This window comes from Capsicum annuum, unplaced genomic scaffold (assembly GCF_002878395.1).
Source record: "Capsicum annuum cultivar UCD-10X-F1 unplaced genomic scaffold, UCD10Xv1.1 ctg79883, whole genome shotgun sequence".
Lineage (NCBI taxonomy): Eukaryota > Viridiplantae > Streptophyta > Magnoliopsida > Solanales > Solanaceae > Capsicum > Capsicum annuum.
Window position 1 is genome coordinate 12,837 of NW_025890498.1, and position 12,347 is coordinate 25,183.

General features: G+C 35.9%; 1 protein-coding gene across 7 annotated transcripts; it reads right to left on the reverse strand.

Moving 5' to 3' along the window:
- Positions 1-4,495: 4,495 nt before the first annotated feature.
- LOC107862346 (protein BREAKING OF ASYMMETRY IN THE STOMATAL LINEAGE) lies at positions 4,496-7,721 on the reverse strand. 7 transcript variants are annotated; one of them, XM_016707901.2, is made up of 5 exons: positions 7,143-7,720; positions 6,057-6,256; positions 5,818-5,949; positions 4,966-5,276; positions 4,496-4,888 (listed from the first exon to the last, which is right to left on the reverse strand). In XM_016707901.2, exons 3-5 carry the CDS (start codon positions 5,923-5,925, stop codon positions 4,777-4,779), a joined length of 531 nt encoding a protein of 176 aa, XP_016563387.1. In that variant the 5' UTR covers positions 5,926-5,949; positions 6,057-6,256; positions 7,143-7,720; the 3' UTR covers positions 4,496-4,776. The 7 variants fall into 7 exon arrangements, with proteins under 7 accessions (XP_016563387.1, XP_047261515.1, XP_047261514.1 ...); XM_047405559.1 differs by lacking the exon at positions 7,143-7,720 and adding an exon at positions 6,842-7,102; XM_047405558.1 differs by lacking the exon at positions 7,143-7,720 and adding an exon at positions 6,589-6,771.
- Positions 7,722-12,347: the final 4,626 nt, after the last annotated feature.

Consider the following 12,347-nt stretch of genomic DNA (forward strand, 5'->3'; position numbering starts at 1 on the left):
AATTATATATAACAATTCCAAGAGGGTATTTTTGTCCTTGTATAATTTTATACCAAAGGAAAATAATTTCGGGATTGTTATCCCACCATTTGGTGGATAACTTATCCCGGGACTAATTATTAATCCCGGGATAAGTTATTCCAAATATTTACAACCAAACGACGAATAAAAAAATTTATTCTGGGATTATTATTTTATCTTGGGATTATTTACAAACCAATCCCTTATAGTTCATCATAAAAGTGACGAGTTTTCCCCAACATGAGAGAAAAAACTAAAGAAGTACATAGCACCGTTTGATTTGATCCGATGCTTAAAAGTAAAAAGGAAACAACAACAACAACAAACCCAGTGTATTCCCACATAGTGAGGTCTGGGGAGGGTAAGATGTACGCAGTCCATACCTCTACCTCTAAAGAAGTAGAAAGGTTGTTTCCGATAAACCCCTGGCTCGAGACACGGAATAATAAACAAATTCATAGTAAAGCATGGAACAAGATGACATAACATAAATACAACACCCACAAGTAATAGTAAACAGAAAAAAGTAAACAGATTCATAATAAAGCATGAAACAAGGTATTATAACAAGAATAATACCCCCACCAAGTAATGCCCTACACTAGCGACCCAAACTGACCCTAGCCTTCTGCCCTAATTCGCGTCCTCCATATCTTCCTATCTAAGGTCATGTCCTCAGTGAGCTGTAACTGCTCTATGTCCCGCCAAATCACCTCTCCCCAGTACTTCTTCGGCCTACCCCTACCCCGCCTAAAACCATCCAAAGCTAGCCTCTCACACCTACGAACCGAGGCATCCATGCCCCTCCTCATCACGTGTCCGAACCATCTCAATCGGATTTCCCGCATCTTATTCTCCACTAGAGTCACACCAACCTTCTCCCTGATAGTCTCATTCCGAACTCTATCCCCCCAGTCAGCCCATACATCCAACACAACATCCACATTTCCGCCACCTTTATTTTTTGAATGTGGGAGTTCTTAACTGGCCAACACTCCGCTCCATACAACATGGTCAGACGGACTGCCACCTTGTAGAATTTGCCTTTAAGCTTGGACAACACCTTTTTATCACACAACTCCCCCGAAGCGAGCTTCCACTTCATCCATCCCGCCCCAATACGGTGTGAGACATCCTCGTTAATCTCACCGTTACCCTGAATCATGGACCCGAGATACTTGAAACTATCCCTCTTACATACCACCTGTGATTCTAACTTCACTACCACCTCATTCTCCAGCCTCACGTCATTAAAGTTGCATTCCAAATATTTTGTCTTGCTCCTACTCAATCTGAACCCTTTAGACTCAAGAGTTTGTCTCCACACCTCTAATTTAACATTCACACACCCCACCCCCACCCCTGCGTCTCATCAATCAAAACTACATCATCTGCAAAAAGCATACACCAAGGCATCTCTCCTTGAATACGCCGCGTCAACACATCCATCACCAAAGCAAACAAAAAGGGACTAAGAGTAGATCCCTGATGCAATCCAGTCAAGACAGTGAAATACTCAGAGTTTCCTCCCGCCGTATTCACCTGGGTTTTAGCTCCATAATACATGTCCTTAATTGCTCTGATATATGCCACCGGGACTCCACTTACCTCCAAGCATCTCCAAAGCACCTCCCTGGGGACTTTGTCGTATGCCTTCTCCAAGTCGATAAACATCATGTGCAGGTCCTTCTTCCTTTCCCTATACTGTTCCACCAGTCTTCGCACCAGGTAAATTGCCTCCGTCGTCGAGCAGCCGGGTATAAATCCAAACTGGTTCTCCGAAATAGACACTATCCATCTCAGCCTCATCTTGACCACTCTCTCCCAAATCTTCATAGAGTGACTCAATAACTTAATACCCCTATAGTTATTGCAACTCTGAATGTCACCCTTGTTCTTATAAAGGGGGATCATAGTACTCTACCTCCAAGCCTCGAGCATTTTTGCCATCTTGAAAATTTTGTTAAACAATCCAGTCAACTACCTTAAACCAGCCTCGCCAGAAAACTTCCAAAAATCCACAGGTATCTCATCAGGCCCCGTCGCCCTACCCCTTCGCATCCTGCGAACAGCCTCTCTAACCTCCTCTACCTTAAAACGTCTACAATAACTAAAATCCCAACACTCCTCTGAGTGCTCCAGCTCCCCTAACACAATAGCTCTCTCCCCTTTGTCATTCAACAGCCTATGAAAATACGACTGTCATCTATTCTTAATGTGGCCGTCCTCCACCAATATTGTACCGTCCTCCCCCTTAATGCACTTCACCTGATCGAGGTCACGACCCTTCCTCTCCCTAGCCTTAGTGAGTCTAAACAACCTTTTTTCCCCTCCTTTCTCCTGTAACCCCGCATACAAGCTCTCAAATGTTGCCGTCTTAGCCTCCGTAACTGCTAACTTAGCCTCCTTCCTAGCTAACTTATAATCTTTCTTGTTTACCCGCTTCTCTTCTTCGTCCTTACTCTCAACCAACTTAGCATACGCCCATTTCTTGGTCTTCACTTTCTTCTTAACCTCTTCATTCCACCACCAATCCCTCCGATGATGCCCGGCCCGGCCCCTAGAAACACCCAACACCTCACTAGTATTCTCCCTGATGCACCTAGCCACCCTATCCCACATACTATCCACGTCCCCCCTACACTCCCACACCCCCATTCCCGCCAACTTCTCCCCTATCTCTCACGCATTCACTGGCGTCAAGCCGCCCCACTTAATTCTAAGTCTACACTCCTCACCCCTTCTCTTCCTATCCTTCTTTATACCCAAATCCATAACCAAGAGCCTATGCTGGGTCGAAAGATTCTCACTCGGGATAACCTTACAGTCCTTACACAACACCCTATCCCCTTTCCTAAGCAACAGAAAGTCAATCTGGGTCTTGGCTATCGCGTTTCGAAAGGTGATCAGGTAATCGTCTTTCTTCGGGAAGCCCGAGTTCACCACCACCAGCCCAAAGGACCTCGCAAAATCCAATAGAGTAGCCCCCTCTTCATTTCTTTCCCCAAAACCAAAACCACCATGCACATCACTAAAGCCTCCCGGTAACGCCCCGATGTGCCCATTGAAATCTCCTGCTACAACAATCTTCTCCGAGCTAGGCACGCCACTCACTACCTCATCCAAAGTTTCCCAAAACCGCATCTTCTCCTCCCCATCCAAGCCCACCTGCGGCGCATAAACACTACACACATTCAGGGTAAACCCCCCAATGACCAACTTAATAGTCATCAACCTATCGTTGATCCTCTTTACCTCTACTATCTGACCTCTAAGCTCTTCATATACTAAAATGTCAACTCCATTCCTACGCCTCTCGCTCCCAGAGTACCAAAGCTTGTAACCATCCACATTCTTAGCCTTACACCCTACCCACTTGGTCTCTTGAACACACGTAATATTAATCCTCCTCTTTCTAAGAATCTTCACAAGCTCTATGGACTTACCCTGAAGAGTCCCAATATTCCAAGACTCAACCCTCAGCCTACCAACTCTATCATCACGTCTTCCTCTACCGCCCCTGAGGCCAAACCTTGGCCTCCCTCCCACCCCCGCCCTTCTGAAAATTTATAGTCTAAAATAATCTTTAAATATTTATGTGACGATAAATCATTTCATTAAAATAAAAGAAAATTTTGGATGAAATTATTTTTAACTATAATAAGATATAATTATTCTTGTGAATGGCTACAAAGAAAAGGGTGCAACATAAACGCGCGGTGACAGTAGAGATTAATGTCAAAAACACATTTGAAGTAGTATTTTTATGCTAGTTTTCTAGGCAAACCGATATGTGCTAGCTTTTCCCTTCCTGAACTATCATCAATTATTAGTGTTTTAACAAATTACTGGTCATAGTTCACGACTTCAGTTACGAAATGCAAACAGTACAGTTGATTTTGAACAGTACTCTTTCTTTTTAAATTTTTTTTTTTTTTAAAAAAAAAGTCGTATTCATGGTCAAATTTTTGGAAAATACTTGGTCTCCAAGTACATAGACTTTATGGTCAACTGGTGACTGAAATTTCTACCCATTTTGATGCAATGGCCAGGAAGCTGCCGAAGTCTAATCAAATGATGTCAATGTTGTCACAATTCCCTTGCTTCCCAAGAAGTCCATGTAATATAAATAAATATCTAGAAACCATACCGTCAATATTAATTACTACTTCACTTTGTTGAAAACGGAGGGCATCGATGGCACAAATTGCTGAAATTCATGTCATGCAGAAACTTCACAAGGAGAAGATGAAGCCAACAGCTAACATGGAAACTACCAACAAGAAATTGGCTGTCGAAGACGAAGATAACAAGACTTGTGGTTCTGGTAAATGTTATTCTTGGTTACGGAAGAAAGTCAGTTGTGCAGGAAGCAAACCTGTGATATCTGATTATAAAGTACATAATAAGTAACCGAAATTAGCTTTGTAATTACTCTGTGCTAGTGTTGTTCTATTGTAAAAGTAATCCTTACTTTAGATTTTTGAATAAACCAAACTCATCTTCTCATTCTTGTCAATCTCACAAGTAACAAAAACAAAGCAATTTAGATGTATTTTTGACCATTATAACCACACGGCCATATTTGACGAAAGAAAGCCTCCAAGGCCGATGTATTTTTCAGGAGGATTCTGAAAAAGGGGCAAATTTTTATTGCTCGAACTAGATTTCAACCTGCCTATCTATGGACTCTACTCAATATACAAAAGAAGAGCTATGACAAAGACAGTTGTAGAAACTGCAGCTGTGTAAAAATCAAAATTTGCAGAAATCAAAGCACATTCTCCAACGACAACATCGCCTTTTAGAATCTCTCTTATCAGCTTCCAGCATCTTGACAGGGCTGCCGGCCCACTCCGAGGTTAGTCTGTTTGATAAAAAATTAAACTCAGTAAACATTTGAGATTGAGGTCAAGCGTGAGAAATAGTTTAGCAGAAACTTACATAGGAAACGCGAAAGATTTTGTGCTGTTGGTGCTACTTGAGCGAATAGAGATGTTATCATGACATTGCTTCGTTGCCGAGACTACAAGATTCATGTCTTGACGATCTGGAAGCTTTTCAGTGTTGTTCTGATCTGCAAACAATGACGCTAAACTTCGTGGTGTTCCGTCTTCAGTCCCTGTGCTGTTTTCAGCGTTTGTATTTGGTACTGATCCTTCTCCAGAAAATGAATCTGCTATTCTACCTGTATTACAACATGCTTCCTTGGAGACGAACTTAGAGGCCATCGAGACTGGTTTCATCTCTTGATCCTACAAAAAGTGGTAAGAATGTATATATCTGAATTCTTATATGTGTCATTTTACACTCTTTGATGATATCATTACCAACGGATAAATCATTAGAAAGAGAAGGTTCTTTCCACAATGCTGTCATACATGGTGGTTGGTACACTTAATAATTCATGCTATTTACTGAACTGCAATCAGTTCAAGGTTTCCTTGAAGGAAACTTAAGAATGAAAATTAGATGAATTAGTTGGACTGTTTCAAGTTCCAACTAACTAAAAGCCTGCTATTGACAATGCACAGTAAAGATATCTTAATGTACAACTTTCTGACTAGTTCAGAAGCAAAGGTAAAAAGCTAGAGCAAGAACAATAGAGTATCAATATTGGTACCATTTTGAGAAACATCTGGCAGATTGGCTGATTCTTACCTTTCTAAAAATTCTCAATTTTGGTTCAGAGTAAAGCGCCATCTTTTGTGCGTATGAACCTCAAGAATTTATGGGGTAGAGACAGTACCAAACCCAAAAAGAAAAAAAATGAAATAGTATAAAGAATATATATACCTGATTCTCTTCTTGATCAACCTGCTCTCCGTCCAAACTTGGACGTTTTGGCACATCATGGCTAAAGGAAATGGCATCAGCAATCTCAGTAGCAGCTTCACCTTCCATCAATAGCTTCTTAGAGTCATCGAACTGCATAACATTCCCCTTGTACAATTCAGATACTGTGTTCTCTAATTCTGCATTATTGTCCAGATCATACTTGAGCATGTAATAAATATTATGGTGGTTCAACTCACAATTTTCCAAAGAACATTCTTCCCCTTCCATACATATGTCCTTGAAAACTTGACGATTGCTTTCTTGAAGAAAAACAACTACTTCTAGCAGACTGCATTCCATATAATTCAGATCTTATAAATTCTTTATACCCTTTTTGCCTATTCTATTGTTCTGCTAATATTCTCTAAGGAAGATTTTACTTTGCATCTCTCTTTCTCTGCAGATGATAAAAGAAACGTCATGTTCTCATCACAACTACATGTACACAAAAGAACTATAGTACCTTACAAATTAACTTTCATTAAGAGGGGTTAAATTATAAAGAAGTAAACATTTCTCTTTCCTATTTTATAGTGTAATTACACTTCGGTACAAAACATACAGAATATGTTTACAGGAATATTAGAAACTTACAACCATATGAGAATCCATCTTCTAGTCCAAAAATTAAAATACAAAAAGACAAGAACGGAAGCAATAAAGATTAAAAATTACCAAAAGAAAATCATGGAGAAGTATTGAATTGCAAGTAGAAGAAAAATATGATACCAATCAACAAGCCAAGCATCTAAATCAACAAACCAAGCATCTAAACCAAACCAGTGAAAGTGAAGAACCAACTGCTGAGGCAAAGTTGATGATCCTAAGATTACAAGGTCTCAACTGTTTCTTATTTTATGCCATTTAGTTGAAGGCACACATTTGATTGAAAAGTTCACAATGATCAAAATACTCATGTAGCAGTTGCACATAAATAATTTTTATTTGATAACCGGTGGTGTCAATGCCACCTTACGCACACCTTAACAAATTTCACGAGATATCTCCCTTCTCCCACCAACAAAAGGCCACAACAAATGGAAAGAAATTAAATCCCCTAGAATTCTTTTTATCTTTGCTGAGATTTGAACCTAAGCCCAAGATTCTCAATCCACTGCATTAACCACTAGGTCACACCCTTTGATGCGTTGCGGTCATATAATTAACATAAGCTTGTGGAGTTCTCCAGAACGATTGTTCAACAATCTTGATTATTCAAAACAACATCTCCTAATACATAAATAGTCATGACAACAATAGAAACTAGAGAAAAAGAATAATACCTTTTTTAATCAACAACTGATCGTAACCTGCAAACAGTCATACACATATACCGAAAGTCGTGAATTGGTGAACAAGAAATTAAATTTTGCGAAAGAAACAAAACTAAAATTCACTTTGTTAATATCAACTTTTCACATATTAGGAAAAAAGGTGAATTTTATAGAGAAATCTCAAGATAATCCGTGAGCTGGATTAATTACTAACTTTCTTAATTTGTTAGTATAATTAATGCAACTTGTTACATTAAAATCAAATTAATGGTTACGTTTAATATTTCTTAGTTTCACTTTGGAACAATTCTTTGCGTGGGGAATGCTTAAATTAATTAGGCCAACGAGAGCAGTTTTTGTTAGTTAGAACTGCAACCCTATAGAATTAATATTTCATAATTGACCCTCTAAAATATGCTACTATTGCTGTAGGGGTCCTTTGGTTTGGCGTACACCAAATAATTAGGTCATGTTAGTACAATAGTGGCTTACATAGATTGCCCTGATCTCAACATTCGTGTTTGTGAAATCGACAGACATATAGTAAGCAAGCAATATTCAAAAAATCAAAGGCTCGGACATATAGACCTCCTCAATAGTTTCACATTTTGTTTTTATCCTATTTTGTCATAAGATTTATTAACTTTAAGCACCACTCTGATCCATATCCGACAAACTCCTACTCAAAAGCAAGAAAATGATGATAAAATGGCATAGATTGTTCACTATGTTTGGACATTTAACGTCAATAAATTGGGTAAACAGGAGAAAAAAATTAGAGATTTAATTGGAGCTTTTGGGGTTCAAATTTTCCAAAGAAAAGTATTTCAGCTAGGAAGGAATAAAGTCATATTATTGTAGTATTAAACTGAAAATGGAAAAAATATGACATAAATTTGGAAGAAGTGAAGGAGTACTTTAGATTTAAGCTGTAGTTACCGATAATAAAAAATATTTTGCATTACTGATATAGTTAAATTACGTATTTATTTTACATATAAATGACTATGACCTGTTGTAAATATACATTTTTTATTTCACATCTAAGTGTAATTCGCTTTCATTCTTATACCAACAATTGCATCCTAGATCAAGCTACTTTTTATCCCAATCATAGACTTCCAAGTAACTTTATTAAAGCTGAAGTTGGGAACTTCTAGTGATGTAGCAGCTAAGAAAGGTACAAGTAGAACCTACTACATTAGCAAGCCGTCGTGAATAAAAACTGAAATGTTAGCTTCATTAGGTACCCTTTTAGTGGTATTAAATTATTAATAACACTCGTAATGTGATCAAGTTTAGTCGAGCATGTGATCCTTCAAATGGGTTCTCTCAACTTCAGAATTTCCTAAATACTTTTTCGATAGAGTTCGACATACAAGTTTACCTAATGTGATTTACTTTTTTCGAATAATCAGTGAATACGAAGGTTTATCTTGTAAGTTGTAAGCACCCGAATTTCCTCATACAATTAAAAAAGAATTAATAATAATAACATGTATCCTTTCATATTAGTAGTTGTAGTTGTGATTCCATAGTTTCTTGTGATCCTTCAACCGATTTCTACAATTATTTATTATTGTTTATGCATTGACTATTATATTATTTTATTATAATTACTTTCCTGTTAGTATCTATTGTTTTTATTGTATCTGTTTTTTTCTGTATGTCTGTTGCTTTTTTCTGAATTGATTCTTTTTTTAATCGAAAACTCTACCTCTGAAATTAAAACTGGTTATGGTGCAGTTGTAGTCGTAACATGTCAACATGTTATGCATTAATCCATTTACTGTAGGAAAAATAATTTATTTATTTCAAAATAATTTATTGTGTATTTGAAAAAAAAAGAAAGGGAAAAAGAAAAAGGAAAAAAAGCCACACTATTTTACTTGCCGAGAAAGGAAAGAAAAAGAAAAGAAAAATGATGGTTTGCCGCCTCAATGAAGTGTTATAAATAACATTCCTTCATTTTGCAAAATGTTGAACAAGAATATTTTACTGCCAACGATATAACTTCCTTTCCTACTTTTCCTTTTTCTTGGTTTTTATTTAATATCATTTTATTATTATTTCTGCTTTAATATTTTAACTTGTTGGAATTTGTATTATTAATTTTGTTGATTCCTGTATCCTCTATTTAATTAGGAAAGACTTATTTAACTCAGAATATCCTCTAATTAATTAGGGAAGTGCTTGTTTAATCCTGGAAAAACATTTCACACTGCTGAAATAGTTTCTTAGGACAGTGTGATATAAGAAAACCAAGGAAAACACGAAATTGGCTCAAAACAGTTCAAACACACTCCAAAAACAGTCTACTAATTCAAAGAATCGAGGACCCTTTTGAAGACCACTCTCGGATTCAAGAATGAAATACAAGAAGGACAATATAACTAGGTGTTTGACACCTTTTGTAGTCAACAACAAACTAAGTTAACAACACAAGATGAAACAACAATGAGAAGAACAACAACAACAACAAAAACGGCTTCACAATACAAGATACAAAACGGATACAAGATTACAAAAGAAAACGGATAGATAGATAGACCACATGAAGATATAATGTTAAGAACCCAAGAATGGTAACTCTTGGACCCTTAACACTACACACAACAATAAACCTATCTCTTACAAAGACACAAGATCGGAATCCACCTCCCAAGCATCAATGTTTCCAAGCAAATGCAAACACAAGTGATTCTACACTTGTCTAAGCCCTAATTTCGGTTTTGGGTGCCTCAAGGAAAGAGGACTTGTGTTTCTTTGTCTTGTAAGACTTACAACTTCATTCATAAACTAAGTAAATAAAACCCTACATGTTCCTTATATATTACAAAACAAATAGAAGTTAAAATGATCAAAAAGGCCCTTCAAGAATGGCCTGCCCCTCTATGTATGGAGTGGGCTGTTTTGGTGTGTATTTGGGCCTTTAATTACACTTCTCTTGCACATACACTTGGTTGCTTTCAATGCACACCCACATAAGTTTATTTCCGTAATTATTCTCGTATCACAGTGCCTAGCACGACTCAAGTATAATTGATCTGTTAACTTATTAAAAAGGTAGTTAGATTACTGTTATAGTTGTCGTATTGATTATAGTATTATTACTGAGGTAATAATAATATTATACACTGTTATGTTATTGTATTGCTAATATTATTAATATAATATTTTGTTAACAATTAAATATTATTGTTATTATTATTTTTTCATTGTTCCCCAACAATCTAAGAAACTACGGCATATAATTTTGATCCTAAGACCGTTGATAATACTGATGTTGGTGTTACTCTGGCTACTTCCATTCCAGTCAGTTTGTCAGAAGATTATGGTACTGCAGAATACAGGTATGAAAATAAACTTGGTTGCATGCCTAATGTTAATAATAGAATCTTCATAGAAAATGCATCTCAATGCAAGAGAATATGTGAAAGAAATGACAATCCCGTTAAGTTAAAAATAAATTTGACTGAAACGGATGATATAATTATTGCGGTCATTTCATAAATAAATATTGAGACCAATGTGAGAAATTGGGTGGTAGACTCTGGTGCTATCAGACATATTTGAATAAATAAAAATGATAATGCATCAGCTTCTACTTATATGATTGAGTCTATTTCTTCATGACATACTAGATTAAGACATTATAATATTAAATATATAAAGAATATGCAATCACTTGGTTTAATATCTGGTTTAGACTCAAGTAATTTTGATAAATGTGAAATATGTGTTGAAGCTAAAATTACTAAAAAGTCATATTTTTCAGTTCATAGAGAAACTGAACTGTTATCTTTGATTCACACTGATTTGGGTGATTTAAAACAAACTATGACTAGAGGTGGTAAAAGATATTATGTGACCTTTATTGATGATTTCTCTAGATTTATTAAGTTGTATTTGCTTAGAAATAAAGATAATGTATTTGATGCTTTTGTGTCTTATAAATCTGAAGTTGAAAATCAACGTAGTAGAAAAATATCAACTTAGTAGAAAAATCAAAAGAATTAGATCTGATAGAGGTGGAGAATATGTATCTTTAAATGTTTTTTGTGAAAAAAAAGGTATTATTCAGGAAGCTACTCCGCCTTATTCTCCTGAGTCTAATGGTGTAGCTGAAAGGAAAAATAGGACATTAAAAGAAATGATGAATTCTATGTTAATTAGCTCTTATGCTCCTAATAATTTGTGGGGTGAAGCTATTTTATCTGCATGTCATTTACAAAACAGATTTTCTCATAAAAGAACTGACAAAACCCCTTATGAATTGTGGAAAGGTTATAAGCCTAATTTGAAATATCTAAAAGTGTGGGATTGCCTTGCGAAAGTTCTTCTTCCTGAACCTAAAAAGAGGAAAATAGGTTCTAAAACTGCTGATTGTTTGCTTATTGGATATGCTGAACATAGTGCTGCATACAGATTTCTTGTCTTGAAATGTGATGTACTTGGTAGTAATACTATAATCGAGACAAAGAATGTTGAATTCTTTGAACAAATTTTTTCACTATGTGATAAAATCTCTCATGCACCTGTTGAAAAAAAAAATGAATTTACCTCTAATATTGAGGAACTGTGAAGGAGTACAAGGCCTAGAAAAAAATATTTTTCTTATGGAAATGATTTTCAAACTTTTCTTATTGATAATGAACCATCAAATTATTTTAAAGCTATATCTTCTTCTGAAGCTAAATTTTGGAAAGAGGCAATAAAAATTGAACTTGATTCAATTATGAAAAAAAATACATGAGTTTTAACTGATTTACCTCCTGGTGCAAAATCGATTAGTTGTAAATTGATTTTCAAAAGGAAACTTAATTTAGATGGATCTTTAGATAAATATAAAGCTCGGTTAGTAGCTAAAGGATTTTTTCAAAAGCAAAATATTGATTACTTTGATACATTTTCACCGGTAATAAGAATTGGTTCTATTCGAACATTAATTGCTTAAACATCAATTCATAAGTTGTTTATCCATCAAATGGATGTAAAAACAGCTTTCTTAAATGGCGATTTAGAAGAAGAAATTTATATGGTTCAACTTGAAGGATGTGTAATATGTGGACAAGAAAATAAAGTTTGTAAATTAATTAAATCTCTTTATGACCTTAAACAAGCTCCTAAATAGTGGCATGAAAAATTTGATCAAGTCTTAATAAAAGACGATTTTTCTTCTGTTGAAGTGGGTGAATGTGTTTATGCAAAAGT